The following is a 25,154-nucleotide window of genomic DNA, read 5'->3' as shown; positions in this document are numbered from 1 at the left end:
AGGCCCTCAAACTCCAGCAGGACCCTCCATGTGAAAACAGCTTGAAGATCTAGTCAATCTAACTGCGCATCTGATGCGCGAAATTAGGCCCCTCCCACCTTACTCCGGTGCTGTGAGGCCTAAAGAAACACTCCTAAGTGTTTTAATAATAGCCATGTGGGTAACAACCCCTGAAAGAAACCCAAAGGAACCTTCAAAGTGTCTAAAAAACCCCGATATTTACTAGTAAAAACCGTTTCCCATAAAATAGTGTCAACCAGCATAAATTAGCCCTGTTATGTAAGCTTGCAATTCCATACTTAGTCTCTGAATAAAGCTTACACTTCCCTCATGGGGATCTTATCAGTCCTTTTCTAGCATTATCACAGTCTTGTCTAGAAATAAATGACTGAACATACCTTATTGCAGCCTAACCTGCAAACCGTTCCCCCCAACTGAAGTTTTCTTGTACTCCTCAGTCCTGTGTGGGAACAGCAGTGGATTTTAGTTACAACATGCTAAAATAATTTTCCTCCCTGCAGAAATCTTCATCTCTTGTCTGCTAGAGAGTAAATAGTACACACCGGTACCATTTAAAATAACAAACTTATGCTTGTAGAACAAAAACTACAAATCTAACACCACATTCAGTTTACCCTTCTGAGAGGGACCCTATTGCTTAGAGCCGGCAAAGAGAATGACTGGGGGGTGGAGCTATATGGACAGCTCTGCTGTGTGCTCTCTTTGCCACTTCCTGTTAGGAAGGAGAATATCCCACAAGTAAAGGATGAACCCGTGGACTGGATACACTTTACAAGAGAAATAAACATTTTGCAAACATCTAAAACTTGCTAAAAGTTATCTCTAGATGTTGCGGTCATGATTTATGTTCTTTTGCGTTTCCTGCAGATCTTGTTATGTCTAGTAAAATACATACACATATGTAAATGTTTGTCATGCTCACTGTCAAGGGACTATACCATAGAGTTGAATATAAGTTTAATGAATCTAGACCAGATATTTATATATATAAATCCAAAATGATGTCTGTGGCCATTTCAGAGTTTATTGTAAATGCAATACTGGCAAACATGTTGAAAAGGCCAGTTTTGCAATTTAACAGCACTCTTTGTGCGTTGAATTCAATTTGTCAATTTTGATACAAAAACCAGGAAGAAATATTATCAGCCTTTTTCCCTTATGAATGCTCTACTTTTGTTGTATGTTTGGTAGCTTCTGTTCCTGGACCTTCTCAGTTACCTGATATTGAATGTGCATTACAATTATTTTTTTATCTATGCATAATAAAGTATTTTATGGTGAGCACAGACCTCCTTCCCGACTGTCCCTATTTGAGAGGGACAGTCCCTGATCCCTGTCCCATTGTCCCTCTGAGACAGTCATATGTCCCTATTTGCAGAAGTTCCCTTAGCCCCACCCACAAATTAGACACATCTACTAATCATACAGACACACCAACAATCGCACCCATTAACATGGTTAATATGGTTAATAAAACAATATACCAGCAGAATATGAAATTTTTCTAAATATATTAGTACCTTGGCTTACTGGTCAGACTTGCCCCATCACAAACATTATTTAGTGAAGCCCATTTAGACTTGATAACAGCGTGCTGTGTCTATCCCAGGAACATTGTTTAGCAATAACCTTTTAAAACCCTATTGTTTCCTCTTCTGAGAGCATATAAATAAGCTTTTACAGTAACTATATAGACCAGGGTTAGGCTTGTGCAGTCTGGAGTTTGCACTATTTTCAGTTATAAAATGCAGGAGGGAAAAAAAACAATTAACAAAAGTAGATTGCAAAATTGTTTTAATTTATTTTTTTAACACAATTGGACATTTTATATTACAATTTGAAAGGGATTCATGTAATTTTATTATTTTAAATTTGCATATACAGATTTATGTAGGATTTATAGCACGGGTGTCCAACCTTTTACACCCTAAAGATCACATTGGAATTATCTTATTACTGACAAGGCAAATATATACAAATCTATACATTCTACACAATAAAGGAAAAAACTGCATACCAAAAAGAAATGTTTTATAAAAATATATGGCAACCACTGCAAAACACAAACACACACAGGCAGACTTAGAACTATACATCGGATCCTCCCAAATATCAATTAGAGATGAACAAACTTTTCTTCAATTTTAGTTGTCAGCTAAAGTGATGTTGCAAGGCACTGTGTGTTAAAAATGGGAAAATGTGGGATGAAAGCTAAACGATTCTGTACAATATCACACAGGCATATGCGCACATAAGGTGGGTGTAATGTTGGCCCTGGGAAGGTGCTGCGAAATATCCAAGAAGTATTAACAACATTGTGCACTTGATGAAAAACAGTCCCTTTTTTTTACTTGTGTGATCACTGATACTGGAAGAGAATACTGTGCAAATAGTTGATTTGATTGAACGTCCATCTCTTTTTGTACTTTTATATTTATGATCAATAGTTTGTTTCATAAAAAACATTATGTTTAAAGATACTAGTGAGGACCAGATAGCTGTAGAGAGAGATACACAGGTTCTTGAAATTAGGATGAAAAATTGCAATTTGTATAGAAAACATGAATCAGGGAAACTAAGAAGGTAAAAATAAAAATCAAATCTTTACAATCTTTATTATTTCACACCATGCACAGTTATCTAAAAAAAACAAAAAAAACTCAGATTGCAAAGTTTCCATTAAAAATAAAAATGAGCTGTTACAAAAAGCAAGTCCTTTACTATTCATTGACTCTCTGGCGTATGCTTCGAGATTTGCCGTTTTCAAGCTTTCTTTTTTTGAAGACAGAAGACCCACCCACTGTGTCTCCAAGGGAAGTTATTTTTTTCTCCTTAAATTTCAATTTAGGCTCCTGCGGAAGGTCAGTCACGGACACTGGTGGATTTTCATATTCCACTTCAGGAAGCTCTAAATCCACATTATCGCTAAATGAGGGGGGGGGGGGGGGGGGGGGGAGAACAACAAACAGTGGTTTTATATACAATATTATATTTTCTTCAGATGCAAGCAACATTTAGCACCTAGAACACTGGTCTCACACTGTAACACTAGTCTCACACTGTAACACTAGTCTCACACTGTAACACTAGTCTCACACTGTAACACTAGTCTCACACTGTAACACTAGTCTCACACTGTAACACTAGTCTCACACTGTAACACTAGTCTCACACTGTAACACTAGTCTCACACTGTAACACTAGTCTCACACTGTAACACTAGTCTCACACTGTAACACTAGTCTCACACTGTAACACTAGTCTCACACTGTAACACTAGTCTCACACTGTAACACTGGTCTCACACTGTAACACTGGTCTCACACTGTAACACTGGTCTCACACTGTAACACTAGTCTCACACTGTAACACTAGTCTCACACTGTAACACTAGTCTCACACTGTAACACTAGTCTCACACTGTAACACTAGTCTCACACTGTAACACTAGTCTCACACTGTAACACTAGTCTCACACTGTAACACTGGTCTCACACTGTAACACTGGTCTCACACTGTAACACTGGTCTCACACTGTAACACTAGTCTCACACTGTAACACTAGTCTCACACTGTAACACTAGTCTCACACTGTAACACTAGTCTCACACTGTAACACTAGTCTCACACTGTAACACTAGTCTCACACTGTAACACTAGTCTCACACTGTAACACTAGTCTCACACTGTAACACTAGTCTCACACTGTAACACTGGTCTCACACTGTAACACTGGTCTCACACTGTAACACTGGTCTCACACTGTAACACTGGTCTCACACTGTAACACTAGTCTCACACTGTAACACTAGTCTCACACTGTAACACTAGTCTCACACTGTAACACTAGTCTCACACTGTAACACTAGTCTCACACTGTAACACTAGTCTCACACTGTAACACTAGTCTCACACTGTAACACTGGTCTCACACTGTAACACTGGTCTCACACTGTAACACTGGTCTCACACTGTAACACTGGTCTCACACTGTAACACTGGTCTCACACTGTAACACTGGTCTCACACTGTAACACTAGTCTCACACTGTAACACTAGTCTCACACTGTAACACTAGTCTCACACTGTAACACTAGTCTCACACTGTAACACTAGTCTCACACTGTAACACTAGTCTCACACTGTAACACTGGTCTCACACTGTAACACTGGTCTCACACTGTAACACTAGTCTCACACTGTAACACTAGTCTCACACTGTAACACTAGTCTCACACTGTAACACTAGTCTCACACTGTAACACTAGTCTCACACTGTAACACTAGTCTCACACTGTAACACTAGTCTCACACTGTAACACTGGTCTCACACTGTAACACTGGTCTCACACTGTAACACTGGTCTCACACTGTAACACTGGTCTCACACTGTAACACTGGTCTCACACTGTAACACTGGTCTCACACTGTAACACTGGTCTCACACTGTAACACTGGTCTCACACTGTAACACTGGTCTCACACTGTAACACTGGTCTCACACTGTAACACTGGTCTCACACTGTAACACTGGTCTCACACTGTAACACTAGTCTCACACTGTAACACTAGTCTCACACTGTAACACTAGTCTCACACTGTAACACTGGTCTCACACTGTAACACTGGTCTCACACTGTAACACTGGTCTCACACTGTAACACTGGTCTCACACTGTAACACTGGTCTCACACTGTAACACTAGTCTCACACTGTAACACTAGTCTCACACTGTAACACTAGTCTCACACTGTAACACTGGTCTCACACTGTAACACTGGTCTCACACTGTAACACTGGTCTCACACTGTAACACTGGTCTCACACTGTAACACTGGTCTCACACTGTAACACTAGTCTCACACTGTAACACTAGTCTCACACTGTAACACTAGTCTCACACTGTAACACTAGTCTCACACTGTAACACTAGTCTCACACTGTAACACTGGTCTCACACTGTAACACTGGTCTCACACTGTAACACTGGTCTCACACTGTAACACTGGTCTCACACTGTAACATGGTTCACTACATTTACAGGACTTCATAAAGATCTGCATGATAAAGGGCTGTATACAGATCATGTAATATGCATCTCACAACTGATGTACACAATACGTCAAGCAAAAAAGAAAGTTTATGACTACTATATACATATGTTGATATATTCCTACATACTCAGAATTCTCAGAAAGAACATACAATTTAAAACAATTTTCTAATTTATTTCTATTATCAAATTTATTTACTTGAAAATAGAAATGAAAGTGTCTTATAAATTACATGAATTATCTGAATCATGCAAGTTTAATTTTGACTTTCCTATCCCTTAAAGTGCCATAAAACAGGTTGAGATCTGTGCATATCCTAATATGCATAAAAAATTGTTTAAAAATTGCTGGCAAGTATTTTAAAATAATTTTTCAAAAATAAGCAAAATGAATTACATAGCTAAGCTGCATGGAGCAGCCAACTCCACCCCTCCTTATCAGTGTTTAGACATAGGCGTTGTACTTAAACTGAGTCCACAGCTTCTAGGCATGCTCCAGCAGATAATCCCTATGCATTTTTGCATTCTACCAAAACAACAATAGATATTGATACAGCCATAGAAGGAAATGTGTGTGGGGGGAGTTAGAGCTTTACAATTTCGAAACTAAAAAGAAAGGGTTAATGGTGAGGCACTGCAGTATAAATTTGCAGGTATTTTCTCTATCCCAACTTGTTGTATGTCCCTTTAACTAAAAAGGACATGAGTTACTTTGCCAATCATACCACATAACATAATATATATAAATATATATAAATATATATATATATATATATATATATATATATATATATATATATATATATATATATATATATATATATATACATACATATATACACGTCCTTGCATCAGGAAGTTACAGCAGCCTTGGCCCTGAGCTGCAGGCATCTGTCTGCATATGGAAGAGTTCCATATGAAGGCAGATGCCTGACTGTTACAGACAGTGACACGGTCTATGTCTGTAACAAATTTCTGTTTGTCCCTGGAGGAATGCGGATGGATGGCACAGTGGTGGTGGTGGTGGGGGAGGCGTGGGAAGAGGGGGCAGGACCCTACACTGCAGAAAAATTAGTGCTGAAGCCTTAAAAAAAAATGAAAAGAAAAAAACATGCAACAGCCTGCACCAAATATCGAAAAAACACGTAACCGCCTGCACAAAGTATTAACACACACCTAAACCGCAAACCCCCACATTGCAAAATTATATAGTAATTAAAGGGACACTGAACCCAAATTTTTTCATTTGTGAATCAGATAGAGCATGAAATTTTAAGCAACTTTCTAATTTACTCCTATTATAACATTTTCTTCATTCTCTTGGTATTTTTATTTGAAATGCAAGAATGTAAGTTTAGATGCCGGCCCATTTTTGGTGAACAACCTGGGTTGTCCTTGCTGATTGGTGGATAAATTCATCCACCAATAAAGAAAATGCTGTCCAGAGTTCTGAATAAAAAAAAAAGCTTAGCTGCCTTCGTTCTCAAATAAAGATAGCAAGAGAACGAAGAAAAATTGCTAATAGAGTAAATTAGAAAGTTGCTTAAAATTGCATGTTCTGTCTGAATCACTAAAGAAAAAATTTGGGTTCAGTGTCCCTTTAACCCCTAATCTGCAAATAACATAATTAAAATATTAACCCCTTAACTGGAGGGAGGCGGATGGGTGGCACAGCGGTGGGGGGGAGGGAGTGGGAAGAGGGTAAAGGACCCTACACTGCAGAAAAATTAGTGTGGATGGTAGAGGGAGGGAAGGGATGCTACACTGCACAAAAAAAAAAAAAAAAATGAATTCAGGTGGGGGATTGGCTTGGACCGCTAGACTAAAGAAAAATATCTATACTATAATCACGTTTGTAATGCGTCCCGTCGGTGTCACCAGTTGTGCGAGCATCCTCAAAGTAATGTTGGCTGAGCGAAGCATCCAAAAGAATGTTGGCTGCACGTGCAGCCACAAGAATCCAAAAATGGCAGGGTGGTGAAAGAATCCCCCGCAGGTGGATTCTTTCACCACCCTGCTATTTTCGGAATCCACCTGGAGGCAGCGTAGGCAAACAAATCACATAACAACTCGCAATAAATAAATAAAAACACATAACCGCCCGCACGAAGTATAACAAAAAAAACCCTACCTCCCGCACGAAGTATTAACAAACATCTAATCCGCAAACCCCCATATCGCAAAATAATAAAGTAATTAACCCCAAATCCGCAAATAACATAATTAAAATATTAACACCTTAACCCCCAACCCCTCACATCGCAATAAACCTAATGAACCTATTAACCCCTAAACCGACCAACCCCCACATCGCAATAAACCTAAATTAACCCATTAACCCCTAGACTGCCAACCCCCAACATCCCTATAAACCTAAATAACCTATTAACTCCTAAACCACCAACCCCCCCCACAACGCAAATAACTAATTTAATTACTAAGCCCCATAACGGGCCTAACACCCACTAAATTAACCCCAATACTAAGTTACACTTAAAGGGACATGAAACCCCAAAAAATTATTTCATGATTCAGAAAGAGAATACAATTTTAAACAACTACTGCACTACTGGTTTCTAACTGAACACATGGGTAAGCCAAAGACAATCAGTTTATATATGCAGCCACCAATCAACAGCTAGATCCTAGGTTCTCTGCTGCACATGAACTTTCCTAGATAAATATTTCAGAAAGAAGCAAATTAAATAATAAAAGTAAATGGGAAAGTTGTTTGAAATTATATTCTCTATATCTGAATCATGAAAGAAAAGTTTTGGGTTTCATGTCCCTTTAAATAAAACCTAACATTAAATTACAAAAAAATAATCTAAAATTACAAATCACAAAAAAAATCACTAAACAAAATTATAAAAAAAATTAAAAAAAAACAGAATTTATGCTTACCTGATAAATTACTTTCTCCAACGGTGTGTCCGGTCCACGGCGTCATCCTTACTTGAGGGATATCTCTTCCCCAACAGGAAATGGCAAAGAGTCCCAGCAAAGCTGGCCATATAGTCCCTCCTAGGCTCCGCCCACCCCAGTCATTCGACCGACGGACAGGAGGAAATATATAGGAGAAACCATATGGTACCGTGGTGACTGTAGTTAGAGAAAATAATTCATCAGACCTGTTTAAAAAACCAGGGCGGGCCGTGGGCCGGACACACCGTGGGAGAAAGTAATTTATCAGGTAAGCATAAATTCTGTTTTCTCCAACATTGGTGTGTCCGGTCCACGGCGTCATCCTTACTTGTGGGAACCAATACCAAAGCTTTAGGACACGGATGAAGGGAGGGAGCAAATCAGGTTACCTAAACGGAAGGCACCACAGCTTGCAAAACCTTTCTCCCAAAAATAGCCTCCGAAGAAGCAAAAGTATCAAATTTGTAAAATTTGGCAAAAGTGTGCAGTGAAGACCAAGTCGCTGCCTTACATATCTGGTCAACAGAAGCCTCGTTCTTGAAGGCCCATGTGGAAGCCACAGCCCTAGTGGAGTGAGCTGTGATTCTTTCAGGAGGCTGCCGTCCGGCAGTCTCATAAGCCAATCGGATGATGCTTTTAAGCCAAAAGGAAAGAGAGGTAGAAGTCGCTTTTTGACCTCTCCTTTTACCAGAATAAACAACAAACAAGGAAGATGTTTGTCTGAAATCTTTTGTAGCCTCTAAAAAGAATTTTAGAGCACGGACTACGTCCAAATTGTGTAACAAACGTTCCTTGTTTGAAACTGGATTCGGACATAAAGAAGGTACAACTATCTCCTGGTTAATATTTTTGTTAGAAACAACCTTAGGAAGAAAACCAGGCTTAGTACGCAAAACCACCTTATCTGCATGGAACACCAGATAGGGTGGAGAACACTGCAGAGCAGATAACTCTGAAACTCTTCTAGCAGAAGAAATTGCAACCAAAAACAAAACTTTCCAAGATAGTAACTTAATATCTATGGAATGTAAAGGTTCAAACGGAACCCCTTAAAGAACTGAAAGAACTAGATTTAGACTCCAGGGAGGAGTCAAAGGTCTGTAAACAGGCTTGATCCTAACCAGAGCCTGAACAAATGCTTGAACATCTGGCACAGCTGCCAGTCTTTTGTGTAGTAAGACAGATAAAGCAGAGATCTGTCCCTTTAGAGAACTTGCAGATAATCCTTTCTCCAAACCTTCTTGTAGAAAGGAGAGAATCTTAGGAATTTTTATCTTATTCCATGGGAATGCTTTGGATTCACACCAACAGATATATCTTTTCCATATTTTATGGTAAATCTTTCTAGTTACCGGTTTTCTGGCCTGAACCAGAGTATCTATCACAGAATCTGAAAACCCACGCTTCGATAGAATCAAGCGTTCAATCTCCAAGCCGTCAGCTGGAGGGAGACCAGATTTGGATGTTCGAATGGACCCTGAACAAGAAGGTCCTGTCTCAAAGGTAGCTTCCATGGTGGAGCCGATGACATATTCACCAGGTCTGCATACCAAGTCCTGCGTGGCCACGCAGGAGCTATCAAGATCACCGAGGCCCTCTCCTGATTGATCCTGGCTACCAGCCTGGGAATGAGAGGAAACGGTGGAAAAACATAAGCTAGGTTGAAGGTCCAAGGTGCTACTAGTGCATCTACTAGAGTCGCCTTGGGATCCCTGGATCTGGACCCGTAGCAAGGAACCTTGAAGTTCTGACGAGACGCCATCAGATCCATGTCTGGAATGCCCCATAATTGAGTTATTTGGGCAAAGATCTCCGGATGGAGTTCCCACTCCCCCGGATGGAATGTCTGACGACTCAGAAAATCCGCCTCCCAGTTTTCCACACCTGGGATGTGGATCGCAGACAGGTGGCAGGAGTGATCCTCCGCCCATTGAATTATTTTGGTCACTTCTTTCATCGCCAGGGAACTCCTTGTTCCCCCCTGATGATTGATATACGCAACGGTCGTCATGTTGTCTGATTGGAACCTTATGAATCTGGCCTTTGCTAGCTGAGTCCAAGCCCTGAGAGCATTGAATATCGCTCTCAGTTCCAGAATGTTTATCGGGAGAAGAGACTCTTCCCGAGACCATAGACCCTGAGCTTTCAGGGATTCCCAGACCGCGCCCCAGCCCACTAGACTGGCGTCGGTCATGACAATGACCCACTCTGGTCTGCGGAAGCTCATTCCCTGGGACAGATGGTCCAGGGTCAGCCACCAACGGAGTGAATCTCTAGTCTTCTGATCTACTTGAATCATTGGAGACAAGTCTGTATAGTCCCCATTCCACTGTTTGAGCATGCACAGTTGTAATGGTCTTAGATGAATTTGTGCAAAAGGAACTATGTCCATTGCTGCAACCATCAACCCTACTACTTCCATGCACTGCGCTATGGAAGGACGAGGAACAGAATGAAGAACTTGACAAGAGCTTAGAAGTTTTGATTTTCTGACCTCTGTCAGAAAAATCCTCATTTCTAAGGAATCTATTATTGTTCCCAAGAAGGGAACTCTTGTTGACGGAGACAGAGAACTTTTTTCTATGTTCACCTTCCATCCGTGTGATCTGAGAAAGGCCAGAACGATGTCTGTATGAGCCTTTGCTTTTGACAGGGACGACGCTTGTATTAGAATGTCGTCCAAGTAAGGTACTACTGCAATGCCCCTTGGTCTTAGAACCGCTAGAAGGGACCCTAGCACCTTTGTGAAAATCCTTGGAGCAGTGGCTAACCCGAATGGGAGGGCCACAAACTGGTAATGCTTGTCCAGAAAAGCGAACCTTAGGAACTGATTATGTTCTTTGTGGATAGGAATATGTAGGTACGCATCCTTTAGATCCACGGTAGTCATAAATTGACTTTCCTGGATAGTGGGTAGAATCGTTCGAATGGTTTCCATCTTGAACGATGGTACCCTGAGAAATTTGTTTAGGATCTTCAAATCCAAAATTGGTCTGAAAGTTCCCTCTTTTTTGGGAACTACGAACACATTGGAATAAAATCCCATTCCTTGTTCCTTTATTGGAACTGGGTGTATCACTCCCATCTGTAACAGGTCTTCTACACAATGTAAGAATGCCTGTCTCTTTATTTGGTTTGAGGATAAGTGAGACATGTGGAACCTTCCCCTTGGGGGTAGTTCCTTGAATTCCAGGAGATAACCTTGAGAAACTATTTCTAGCGCCCAGGGATCCTGAACATCTCTTGCCCAAGCCTGAGCAAAGAGAGAGAGTCTGCCCCCCACTAGATCCGGTACCGGATCGGGGGCTACTCCTTCATGCTGTTTTGTTAGCAGCGGCAGGCTTCTTGGCCTGCTTACCCTTGTTCCAGCCTTGCATCGGTTTCCAGGCTGGTTTGGGTTGTGAGGCATTACCCTCTTGCTTAGAGGATGCAGAATTAGAGGCCGGTGGGTTCCTGAAATTGCGAAAGGAACGAAAATTAGACTTATTTTTAGCCTTGAAAGACCTATCTTGTGGAAGGGCGTGGCCCTTTCCCCCAGTGATGTCTGAAATAATCTCTTTCAATTCTCTTTATTCTGGTCCAAATAGAGTTTTACCTTTGAAAGGGATGTTAAGCAATTTTGTCTTGGATGACACATCCGCTGACCAAGACTTTAGCCAAAGCGCTCTGCGCGCCACGATAGCAAACCCTGAATTTTTCGCCGCTAATCTAGCTAATTGCAAAGCGGCATCTAAAATAAAAGTTAGCCAATTTAAGTCTGTCCATAACCTCCTCATATGGAGTCTCTCTACTGAGCGACTTTTCTAGTTCCTCGAACCAGAACCACGCTGCTGTAGTGACAGGAACAATGCACGAAATTGGTTGTAGAAGGTAACCTTGCTGTACAAAAATCTTTTTAAGCAAACCTTCCAATTTTTTATCCATAGGATCTTTGAAAGCACAACTATCTTCGATAGGAATAGTAGTGCGTTTGTTTAGAGTAGAAACTGCCCCCTCGACCTTAGGGACTGTCTGACTGGAAAAGGTGTCTAACACAGTGCCTGCCGTTTAATAAACGTTCCCCAAGTTTATAAATGCAAATTGTCAGCATAAATATGAATAAAATGCCCAAATAAAGCAATCGATTTAGCCCATAAAAATGTCTACCAGTGTTTTAGCCCATAATAAGCCCTTTATTCTGTTTGTTTGACTAAGAAAATGGCTTACCGGTCCCCATGAGGGGAAATGACAGCCTTCCAGCATTACATCATCTTGTTAGAAATATGGCTAGTCATACCTTAAGCAGAAAAGTCTGCTAACTGCTTCCCCCAACTGAAGTTACTTCATCTCAACAGTCCTATGTGGAAACAGCAATCGATTTTAGTTACTGTCTGCTAAAATCATCTTCCTCTCACAAACAGAAATCTTCATCCTTTTCTGTTTCAGAGTAAATAGTACATACCAGCACTATTTTAAAAAAAATAACACTAAAAAACCCTAAAGTACCCTAAAGGGGCATTTGTATGGGCATTGCCCTTAAAATGGCATTCAGCTCTTTTACTGCCCTTAAAAGGGCAATCAGCTCTTTTCTAGCCCATTAAATCCCTAATCTCAAATAAAAACTAAAAACTCTAAAACTAAGCCCCCAAATAGGTACTCACTGTTTCTGAAGTCCGGAGGAGAAGGTCTTCTTCCAGGAGGCTCCAACATCTTCTATCTTAATCCAGAGCGAAGACGGCGCGGAGCGGAGGTGCGGAGCTGGCTTCCCCGATGAGTGGATCTTCAGCGGCGGCGGTCCTCAGTGGTGTGGAGGCTGCTCTTCATGCGATAGTTTGTCGAACACTCAAGATTGAATGCAAGGTACCCCATATTTATAGGGGTACCTTGCATTCCTATTGGCTGAAATTTTGAAATCAGCCAATAGGATGAGAGCTACTGAAATCTTATTGGCCGATTTGAACAGCCAATAAGATTTCAGTAGCTCTAATCCTATTGGCTGATTTTAAAATTTCAGCCAATAGGAATGCAAGGTACCCCAAATTGATTTTGGTACCTTGCATTCAATCTTTAGTGTACGACGGACATCAGATGAAGAGGAGCCTCCATGCCGTCGAGGACCGCCACCATGGATCCAAGCACTGGGGGAAGACAACTCTGCACCGCCGCTGAAGACCGCCACTGAGGATCCACACCTCTGCTACGTGCGCCTTCGCTCCGGATGGAGATAGAAGATGATGGAGCCGCCTGGAAGAAGGTGAGTACCTATTTGGGGCTAAGTGTTAGGATTTTTTTTTTTTAATTTTTAATATTAGGGATTTAATGGGCTGGAAAAGAGCCGATTGCCTTTTTAAGGGCAATGCCCATACAAATGCCACTTTAGGTGCAATAGGTACTTAAGGTTTTTTATGTGTTAGTTTTTTTTTTTTATTTTGGGGGGTTTGGTGGGTGGGGTTTTTTTTTACTGTTAGGCGGTAATTGGTAATTTGTTCTGGTAAAAGAGCTGTTTAACTTAGGACAATGCCCTACAAAAGCCCTTTTAAGGGCTAATGGTAGTCCAGTATTAAATTAGGGGGTGTTTTTATTTGGGGGGGGGGGGGTATTTTTATAGGGGTATTCATTTAGGTTTAAACTTTCTATTTCGGATAGCTTTGTTTTTTTTTCTGTCATTTTACATTTTTTATTTTTGAAGTTAGCGTGTGGACAAAATTGATAAGAACATGACTTTTTTTTTATCAGTGACAAACATCCACTAACTCCAGCAAGGGCTGTGCCTATTTCTTCAACCATGCAAACAGATGCCTTGTGATCAGTAAGAAGTCTGTATAGAGGATATTTTGCCTAAAGCAGTTTATGTTTTGTAAACATTGAAAATAAAAATGTGCAAATATATTTAGCCATATATATTATTTAAAAAAGTATTTAAAATATAGTACAACGACATTAGATTTATTGGTCCCTTAGCATTTCAGTCAATACAAAGAATACTTTCAAACCATTCCTTATTGAGGAGTGCTCCCTTTGTTAAAAAATATTTTATAAAACAGGGTAAAAGATAGATGTAAATGTATATTTTGCTTTAAGAATTCTCTCATTACTCCCTGCTGTTTTCTTACAACGTGGTACACTTTGTATTGCATTGGGCTTATGACTGCATTTGTGCTTGTTGGTAAAAGCTGTAAGTCAGACATTTATTTTACTACCACCTGTGAGGACAGTTTAACAAAACAAATCTAGAAAATTAAAGGGACATTGATTTATTTCTTTTAATTAATGCATCAGAAGTTATTCACTGCATTGAAAAATCTGCCAACAAAATAAAATGAGTTAAACACATTTAAAACTGTAATTTTGTTGGAAAAATAATTCATTTTTAAATACTGCCCCGCCGCCTTGAAAAGCCATGAGTTTTGTTTTTCTAACTTCCTTTGCTGTGGCCAATTAGGAAAAAATATAAATGTGCATCTACAAATACAGTATCAGCCAATCACTGTTTAGCATATAGGAGTGTCAGGGTTTTACCCTGCAGTATCTTGTAATGCATTTCATGAAAAATTAAATTTTAAGTTTAAATGTCCCTTTAAGTATAAAATGTGTTTTTTTTACAGTTACCATCCATATGACTGCATCTGCAGTATGGACTCCAATAAAGACAATTTTAGTTAAAGAAATGTCAAAACAGAACACATTGAATATCAAAATGAGAATCACAGACCTATTACAAGGGAAGAAGATTACCTGCTGTAAGCCGCTAGCTATGACAAGAAGTGTTGTCATTTAAAGGGGCAGTAAACCTACAAAATAATGTTATATAATGCTGCACATAGTGCAGAATTATATAACATTATCTTAGCGCAAACTTTATGCAACATAATATTGCAGCTAAAATTTGATTATAAAAGAGGATTTTTCAGACTGCCGCTCTTTCTCTACTAAGCGGGTCTGGTTTTCCCCTGAGTGCATCTGGGCAGTTGTCTATGTGCAGAATTATATAACATTATTTTGTAGGTTTACTGCCCCTTTAAAGCATAAAGCAATGCTGGTGTCTTCCACAATGCAAATAAAATCAACTAAAGTCCTACAGCATGTACAAAACTCGCTCTTCCTGCCCATTGGCAAAAGCTGGTCTATATGGCTGCAACTAACGATTATTTTCATAATGGATTAATCATCCGATTATTTTTTCGATTAATCGGATAAAAAAAAATCCCTATATTTAAAATAAAATCCACAACCAAGGTGGGATATTTAGCTTTGTTAACTCAGCCAATGCAGGGGGCCTCTTAAAGCAAAGCTGGACTTCATTTTAACAATCATTTCTTGATTATTTATATGCAATGGTAAATAACCAGCTATAAAGGTTATAGAAAAAATATCTTGTCCGCTCTTAAAATAACAGATATATACTTAGAGGTTGAATTTAGTACATATTACAATTATTTAAAAATATAAAAAAAACAAAAAAGTCAAAAGCGCTAAGGATTTTATAACAATAACAGGACAAAGACTTACACATTTATCTATACAGTACATATAATCAGCAATAGCAAGAGATGCGCTAATAATTGTGCAAACAGATAATAGTGCACATCAATTCAAATAAAAAATTCTATCAATTTAAGACTAGGTGTAAAGCTCTGCACTATATTATACAAAGCATAGTCCCAAATCAACTGATATAATATAAACAATCCAAATGAAGACTCCTATTATTTCTGGGTTGCACATAAGACAGCAGTAGATGTAAACTTATACTGTCCTGAAAAAGTGAAAAGTAAACCTAAAAAGGTGGCGCTTATTATGCTTATATAAACATACATGTGTATGAGAATATAGAAAATTGTAAGGTACTAAATGCTAGAAGCAGCGTAATCTGATCTGTATTAGCTGCAGGATTGCCCCTATGAGTGTCAATGTGGTGTCTCATGTCTTGCCCAGCAAAGCTTTGATTATCGGCCCCTTGGTGTCTCAAATTCAAACTAAATTTCTAAAAACGTACAATTTATAAAACTATGAGTTTTGTTTTAAACTTATTACAAGTTGTTTTAAAGAATTAAAGGGAACATTTTGTTATACTGTAAGTGTTCATTGTTATATAATACTTACTAGGGATCCTCCTCTTCTTTAATTTCCTCCCAAACTCCATAAGGATTTGGTCGTCTTGTTTGTGGTTTGTGATTAACAGGCTTGGCCTCTTCTTCATCACTGCCATCTTTTTTGGATTCACATTCTTCTTCGTGATCACTATCTGGTTTAGACTCATTTTGCCCCTACAAAAATAGAAATAGGAAATAAGCATAATATAATTATATGAAAACACCCACAAGAAAAGAACGAACTTCATACTTTGGCCCTTTATCCCCCCATATTCTATGCAGCATTACTCCTGGGCTGCATCTTCCCTTAGGCTGGTACAAGATGGGCTTGACAAATTTATATGAAACTTAGTAACCAACTGTAGGGACCAGACTACCGATTTCATATATAAAAAAAAACAAAACTGCAAAATAAACCAAAATGAGAGATTAAGTAAACTTTACAGGAATTGTGGCTCCCTGGATTCACTCTAAAAGAGAAAAGGTTTCAAAATGTATTACAGTGTTACAGCACTGCTGTGGACAAGAACCAGGACAAAAATAAAAAATAAAATAAAAAATATATAAGAATTAATTATATTTGTTTTAAATTTTCAGTACATTTAATGTGCACGTCTGTATAACTGGGCATCAATTAATGGCTGATAAGCGGAACTCCCACTAAAATTCTGTTTGAAATAATTTGATTGTTGCAATTGTTTTCATGGAGTAAGTAATCTAATTTTATATCGAACATGAAATAATATAACACTTGCCATATAGATTTTTTTCTGTCACTCCATTTAAACAGAAATATAGTTGTTGCTTTTTATTTACCTATTAAAACTATATCCATCTATATATTTAGTTTAGGCAATCCTCTTCACCCACCCACATGATCAACCCAACCCAAGGTATTGATCTAGACCCATTTTGGTATATTTCATGCCACCTTTTTCTTTTTCACAAACTGTGTTTCTCACAAAAAATTATTTACACACAACTACTGCTGTCCTAGACAAATAGATGTAAATGTTTCTCTAGTATCCCCTCTGTTCAGAAACAGCATATATGCATGGCTTTACCATTGCTTTTTAGAAACAGAAGGCCACTAATTGCAGCTGTGCACCACATTTCTAATATTTCCGGCAGTGAAGCGGTTTTCAGGTAGCTTGCAAGGTTTAATTTAGCTGTAGTGTAGAGATTACATTCCCACCACAATATCCCTACCTGATCCCTCCCAAACAGCTTTCTTCCCTCTCTTAACCCCCAATGGTCATCACCATCTTAGGTACTAGCAGACAGTCTGCCAGTAGCACTTTTAGGAATAATATATATATATATATATTTATTTTTTAATTTTATTTAGTGTAGCAACCCTCTTCACCCATTCACCTCCATGACCTACCCTCAAACAGCTCTCTCTCACTAGGTGCCACCATCTTAGTTACTGGCAGTTGTCTGCCAATACCCAGTTTGTATTTTTTATTTATTTCTTTTCTGTAGTTGACCCCCTTTACCCTTCCCTCAATTGACTGAAAGTAGAATACCCCCTCACCAGTTTCTGTAGCATAGGGAACCCATCACTCCCCCACCAAATCTTTTTTTTTTTTATAGTAGCGAACCCTCCCCCCTCCGTCGATGAGCCGCCTATTTGCCTCCCTCCTTTCCTCCCACACCTCCACTGTAAACTGATGCAGACAGGGACACAGAATGTCCCTGTTGCATAAGCAGTCTGCTGTCATATGGTAAAGGAAGAACGATCAGTTCTTCCTTACCATATGAAGGCAGATGCCTTCTGCCTCTGGATGCAGTCTTGGCTATCAAAGCTGATACATGATTAAGAGCCTGGTGTGGCTTGAAACGTTGTAACTGTTTGTTTGGGACCCCATGTGAAATAAAGGTCTTTTAAGAAAACTTGGTGGCTGGAATACTCTTTGAATCTCTAACAAAGCCGAAAGTCAGGATTGCAGCATGAGGCAGAAGGTTGGATGTAGATATTACGTCAACAGGATACGCTGAGCAAAGTACCCTGTGACATAGTACCTATGTCCATTAGTTTAAAGGGGCTAAAAGGAACATGAAAATCAAAATGAAACGTTTTAGGTTCAATGCAATTTTAAGAGATTTTTTAAATTTACATCTATTATCCACTAGACTTTGTTCTTTTGGTATCCTTTAGTTGAAAAGCACACCTAGATATGCTTGAGGAGCAGCAATGCATTACTGGGATCTAACTGGCGATTGACAGCTACAAACATCTTGTCAGTGGCTGAACATATGTGTTCAGCTGACTTTAGTGTATGTTTAACACCTTTGCAGGCAAACAGTTATACAATAATAAAATGCTTAGAGCATTTCCTTTTTAGACCAGTATGTCCCTTAAACAGAGAAGCAGCAGAGACCCTAATGGACAATACTGTTCCCAGTGATTTTGGCATTCCCAGTAGTGACTATGGCTGCCTTATAAATACTGGGAGATGTGCTATATTTGCTGAAAATGTTTGTATAGGTCTGACTAACACTTACCTAAACTGGATTATGATATCACAAGTGAACTACAACTGCTTCTCAGTGTAAATGTCTTACCCTAAAATTTATTTTCGGTGCTTGTTTCTCTGGAGAGGTTTCTGCTTCTTTATCTTCCGCGGGTGGTTCTTCATCTATTGTTGGTTCTGTGGGTGATGTAGAGTCCGCCTCAACTGTTGCGGATGACTCTGTAGGTACCTCAGCCTCATTTTCACTATCTTTTGGCGGAGTTGGATCAGAATCTTCTGGTTTATCCCACCTAGATTCTGCACACAAGCCAATACCCTTGTTACAGAGACCATATTATTACTGCAGGACACAAATTCTTTAACCACATATTGACTACAGTTAAAAGCTTCTCTCACCTCCTGTGCTTGCATTATAATAGTATGTAAAGCCTTCTTCAGAGACTCCTTCAACCCACACAGAACTTGTATCAATCTAATTAAAAAGCAAAAATAAGACACACATGAAATTAAGAATACAATAACAATGTATGCCCCCCCCCAATAATCTGCAGCATTGTTAATAAGACATATTGATCAGAGATGCAAAATAAAGAAAATCTGCAGTAATCAGTTTAATAATATATAGCCCTGCAGTTGCTGTAAAGACGCCCTTGAAATTAAAGAAATACATCAAAGTAAACATTAAAAGAAACAGATTGTGTGAAAAACAACTTACTTGCTTTCTTGCAAAATTAGCACTTAAAAAAAATCTCACTGTAGCCCCTGCCCCCAGTGTGATAAGAGTGGAACATTTCAGAAACAAGTCTCATTCTAAAAATTTTAAAGGGTCGATTTATCAAAGGCTTTCGCCAACATTCAACCCCCTACACAAGAGAACCTGCAGTCTGTAATTAACAAGCAGCGGTCACCAGACCCCTGCTTCCCTAACCTCTCGCCACCTCTTAGGTGGTGAATTTCAATCTCCCCGGTCTTGTTCAACTGGGGAGATTGACAGCTCCTGCCCGTGGCGTTGCACAAGAGCGCACAATTGCGTTCTTGTGCAATGCTGAATTCCGGCAGCGGAATTCAGCCCTCCAGAGGCGAGCTGCAGTGGACAGGGGCGCGTATGTATACCCCTGTCCGCCGCAGTTTGATAAATCGACCCCTAAGTGTGAATAAATCTGACTCCTTGTTTATCTAATCTATTCATTTAGTACTAGACCAACTCTGGAAGTTTTATGACATCATGATAGATAAGATTCCTGTAGAGACCACAGCCTGCATGTAGGGCTGTGACAGGAAGTAATGGACACTGCACAAATGAAGTGTTACAAAAATTAAATAAAAAAGGTAAAATCCATTAAAATGGGTGAATAATACATATTGCAATATTTTCTATTAAGTATATACCACTGCTTAGTGTTTTTTATTACAACAATTAAACAGACTGTTTAATATCCCTTTAAGAAAAAGATTTCATAATGAGTAGTAATGATCTGGGTTTCAAAACGTGGTCTTGTTCTAAAACATTTCCCTTAAAAAATGTTTTTGTGCACTATACAATATGATCTGTCCTGCTATTTGACAGAATTATAAAGTTCTGGGTAAAGGTATATAATTAGGTTCACTTTACGTAATTAAAGGGGCACTGAACTAAAAAAATATCCATATGACATATCATCATTTAACCCTTTTTATTCTTTTCAGACTATTGGAAAGGTGATTACCTTTCCAATGGTGGGTCTTGGAGGTCTGTAGCTGCTTAGATGCCCGAGATACAGGCTTCTAAGCAGCATGCCCCCTGCTCCTATACTTAACATTGTTAAGTATAAATAAAGTTGTGCGGTGATGTCATCACGTTATTGCGCGTGTCGTCACCACGCAAAACAAGAAGCCCCAGCAATGCCTGTCACTCTACAGGCATGATCGCCGGGGGAGGAGCGGGTGGGAGCCCCCAGATCTCCCTCAAGGTGGGAGAGTGCTAGTGATGGCTCTGAGCCGTCATTAGCACCAGAGTGGGAAACTCTGTGACGGCTCAGAGCTGTCATTAGCACTCAAAGGGTTAAAAATGAAGAAAAAAAAAAAGATGTAACTTTCAGTCACCTAGATTACAAGTTTTGCATTCCGATTTTAACACTGAAAAAAATGGCCATTTCAGCGTTAAAACCAGAACGCAGCCATTACGAGTCTTGTTGGTATAGCTGTACGGCAACGTTAGTTCCGCACTCAAAAAAAATTACGTTTTTGCGTGGGATTTCCATAGCACTCCCCTTACAAGTTGTGCGGTGAGGCTAAAATGCTTGCTTTTCAGCCTATACCGACACGATCCGTTCCGCAATCTGAGACCAGTAGTTATGAGTTTTGCGCAACAAAACTGTTACATAAAATTTATAACTAAAGTGTTATAAAGTACACTAAACACCCATAAACTACCTATTAACCCCGAAATCGAGGCCCTCCAGCATCGCAAACACTAAATTAAACTTGCACACAAACCACCAAAAGCAATCAGCGCAACAATCACTCAATAAAATATGTGTATATATATATATATATATATATATATATATATATATATATATATATATATATATATATATATATATATATATATATATATATATATATAAATAAAAGAGAGTGTTACCAAAAATATGGCGATAGTTAATAAAAAAACACTAAATTAAAATTTCACTGATAAAGATATTTCACTAATAAATTATTGTCCAAATTGACAGCAGTCCAAAAAATGGTGTTATCTCAAATTGAGAACAGTCTTACTAATATTGAAAGATGGTGTCAGGAGATTCCCTTTTGAAGACTCAGATGCAGCTACTTGTCCTGCAGCTGATACACAATAACTCCAATCCCACAAAAACAGCGCAGTCTGTGAATACAAGAAGGTGGACTCCAATAGTGCAATATTGTGTGAACAAGCACTTTATTAACAGTAAAAATATATATGCCAAAATACTCACAATATCAGGCATATAAACATGCACAAAAAGGTTTCTTTTCTCAAAATGGCAATATCGCCGAGTTCTTGTGTGGTCTGAGGACACTTTGAGAAGCAGCAGCAGATTTCCCGGTCGGCGTGCGACGCTTCTCGCCCCCTACTGGGCGCTTTCTCAAGAGGAATGATGGATCATCATTCCTCTTGAGAAAGCGCCCAGTAGGGGGCGAGAAACGCGTTGAGGCTGCAAGCTTTGGGAGTCTGTGTGCGCAAGGACTAAGGGAAACTTGTATCAGCTGTTTGTCGGGTGTTGACGTCACACGCCGACCGGGAAATCTGCTGCTGCTTCTCCAAGTGTCCTCAGACCACACAAGAACTCTGCGATATTGCCATTTTGAGAAAAGAAACCTTTCTGTGCATGTTTATATGCCTGATATTGTGAGTATTTTGGCATATATATTTTTACTGTTAATAAAGTGCTTGTTCACACAATATTGCACTATTGGAGTCCACCTTCTTGTATTCACAGACTGCGCTGTTTTTGTGGGATTGGACTAAATTAAATTTATTAACCCCTAATCTGCCGCTCCCGACATCGCTGCCACTATAATAAAGATATTATATTCCCCTAAGGTGTTTTTAATTTCACAGGTAAGTTTGTATTTTATTTTAAGATAGGGATATTGTAATTTTTTTTAATTTTTATTATTGAGGTTTATTGCAAGGCATACAAATAAATAAAGTAACAAGGAATTTACAATACAAAATATCATCTGATGATCAACAATTCAATTGACAGATAACAATAAGATTTCAAATGATGATTTGCAATGAAATGTCCTAAAAAGGAAAAAGTATGCATATATTGAAACAACAATCTTCTTGCCACTAGCTCTCGACTTCCTAAATTACTCAAAAGGCCACTTTTGGACCGTCACCCAATACAGAATGGTGAAAGTGACAGGAAGTACAATAAAATAAAGGAGACCACTTATGGGTCTCTATATATAAACCTCATTGTTTTCCATTTTAAGTTTAGCTAATTTTAACCTGTGGAATTCTTTTACTGCCTTTGTAATGTGGGATTGCTCATATTAACAAAAGTAAATAAACAGACCAGAGTAAAACAAAAAACATACACACTGCTACCCTATTGGATGGCTGCTATATGCAAAAGTTTGTTAACCCCTTAAGGACCAGCGACGTACCCTGTATGTCGCTGGCCTTTTTTTGGGACTTGATTGTTTTTTAACGCGGTCTTGCCACCAGCGTTGAGACTGCTCTATTCCACAAAGCCTGCTGGAGGGAGGGAATTAATAGCGTGTTCTTGCTAGACTTGTGCTATTATGTCCTGAAAAAACCCTTAACGACCAGTGACATACAGGGTACATTGTGGTCATTAAGGGGTTAACATGAAAATAATATTGTGTTCTGCAAGTCCTTGCGGAGTATAAGTACACCAGAGTTTACCTTAAGGTTTATAAGGTACATGCCTTGGTAAATAACAAGCTAAGACTTTCAATAATAACTGTGATGGTTGCTGCAAAATAAGGACACTTAAAGTAACCAGAGCATCCCAGTCCCGGCCGCAGACAGGGTAGCAGGAATGAACACAAATATCCCTATTATCTAGATAAAGCTATGAAGTGTTGTTAGTCACATTAGTGAGGCAGCCTGTCAGAATAATTTTGAGCTGTTCAGAAACTAATATATTGGTAAACCTGGGCAAACAAAACAATTGTATAACAATTGTATAACAGTAAATATGTAAGCAGCGTTTGTGTAGTAAACATGCTAAACCCCTATAACCTAGGAGAGGGAAGAAAAGAAAAAAAAATACCCCCACGCTCTCTATGTTATCTTTGAAGTCCAGAACAATCTCAAGGGGTGTCAGAGTTCCGATGGTGTGCAACATTAGAAGTTTGGGAATAGGAGCTTTTGCATCTTCTAGCCCAGGTGTATGATGCATTGATCCATGCAGCTGTTCGCTCACAGAATAGAGCGGGTCATTCTGGAGAACCAAAGTGTTTTCTGTATCTTGTGGGACAACAAGAGTGTCCGTGATGGCAGCTATAGGAGGCGGCTTATCAATTGCAGCTTGCAACGAGGCTTCAAAGGCTAGTAAGTACTCATCCAACAGGGCCCGGATTGTGAAAATTATATTCATGAGAGATCCCTAGTTAGCTCATTCGATAAGCAGGCAGAATTGCTAAGTATAATTTTGTAGCACTACTGGCACAGTTATACGCACTCAGTGCTATGTAACGACAGGGGCCATGCGGCTCCTTGTCGGGGGGTATATTAAAGGCCGAAACGTCTAAGAATGTTCCGGGTTCTGATGCCAGCAGCAATCTTGATAGTAATAAGCTCACTCGACAGATTTTCCTAAGGAGATTTCAGTGCTGTTGTTTTCTGTCATGAATGTCTACTTTATAGAGTGATATTTAGCAGGTATCTCTGGGAAGCTGGAGCAACCCGGAAAGTCCCCCGGATATTGTAATTTTAATATAAAGTTAGGGGGTTGTTAGGTTTAGGGGTTAATAGATTAATTTAGTTTTTTGCGAGCTGGGGGGCTGTCGGCTTAGGGGTTAATAGGTTTATTTAGTGGCAGTGATGTGGGAGGCCAGATGTTTAGGGGTTAATAAACTTTATTTATTGGCGGCAATGTCGGGGAGCGGCGGAATAGGGGTTAATAACTTTATTATAGTGTGGGCGATGTTGGGGTGTGGAGGAATAGGGGTTAATAACTTTATTATAGCAGCGGCGATGTTGGGGAGCGGCGGAATAGGGGTTAATGACTTTATTTAGCTTGCGGCGATGTTGGGAGCGGCAGATTAGCGGTGTTTAGGGGTTTATGTTAGGGTGTTAGGTTTAAACGTAACTTTTTTTCCCCTATAGACATCAATGGGGTTGCGTTACGGCGATCGCCATTCCACGCTTCAGGTGTTAGAAAAAAAAAAAAAAAAACTAACACGCTCTCCCCATTGATGTCTATGGGGAAAGCGTGCACGAGCACGTATTCTCAGCCCTTTGATTTTGTGCGGTATGGAGCTCATCGCAACCATATCGCACGCACAAGGCGACTTTTCAAAAACTTGTAATGGCAGCGCTATGGAGGGTGAAATAACGCAACTTTTGTTGTGTTCGTTTCGCACCCTCTATAGCGCAAAACTCGTAATCTAGGTGTATTTTTGGTCTTTTCTTTACAATGACTTGTCACAGTGTTTGTTATAGACATTCTTTATAACTTGCTTACTTTGCACAATATTAACATTTAAAATAAGCATACAGACACACCAAGAGAAATATAAAGAACCAACTGGCAATGAAAATTATTTAGCTGTGAATTTTAAACCACTGAGCTTGAGCGTGAAACATGCGATTTACTGTAAATGTTATATACGTTATTTTAACAAAATCACCTTTTTCGAGTCCTCAGCCTTTTCTTCATATCCTTCTGGTGCTTCCCACTGAGATTCTGAAAAAAACAAAAAGGGAAAAAATGGTTCTACTGTGGGGCAAGAATATAATATTAACCCCTTGAGTGCTAATGATAGCTCTGAGCCGTCGCAGAGTTTCCCACTCTGGTGCTAACGACGGCTCAGAGCCGTCGCTAGCACTCTCCCACCTTGAGGGAGATCTGGGGGCTCCCACCCCGGTGATGTCATGCGCAA

The 25,154-nt window shown here is 39.4% G+C and overlaps 1 protein-coding gene across 2 annotated transcripts in view; it reads right to left on the bottom strand.

The window, feature by feature from the left end:
* Nucleotides 1-1,798: 1,798 nt before the first annotated feature.
* The window catches only part of WBP4 (WW domain binding protein 4), a 40,782-nt gene continuing 17,426 nt past the window's right edge, over nt 1,799-25,154 (bottom strand). For both annotated transcript variants that reach the window (XM_053707960.1, XM_053707961.1), the window contains 5 exons: nt 24,903-24,958; nt 18,945-19,020; nt 18,640-18,845; nt 16,082-16,245; nt 1,799-2,946 (listed from right to left, as the gene is read on the bottom strand). In XM_053707960.1, coding sequence (XP_053563935.1) covers nt 2,742-2,946; nt 16,082-16,245; nt 18,640-18,845; nt 18,945-19,020; nt 24,903-24,958 — 707 coding nt within the window. In that variant the 3' untranslated portion in view covers nt 1,799-2,741. The remainder of the gene's footprint in view (nt 2,947-16,081; nt 16,246-18,639; nt 18,846-18,944; nt 19,021-24,902; nt 24,959-25,154) is intronic.

This window comes from Bombina bombina, chromosome 3, assembly GCF_027579735.1.
Source record: "Bombina bombina isolate aBomBom1 chromosome 3, aBomBom1.pri, whole genome shotgun sequence".
Taxonomy (NCBI): Eukaryota; Metazoa; Chordata; class Amphibia; order Anura; family Bombinatoridae; genus Bombina; species Bombina bombina.
Note: the sequence above shows the minus strand (reverse complement) of the source record. Positions and strands in the feature narration are given on the sequence as shown.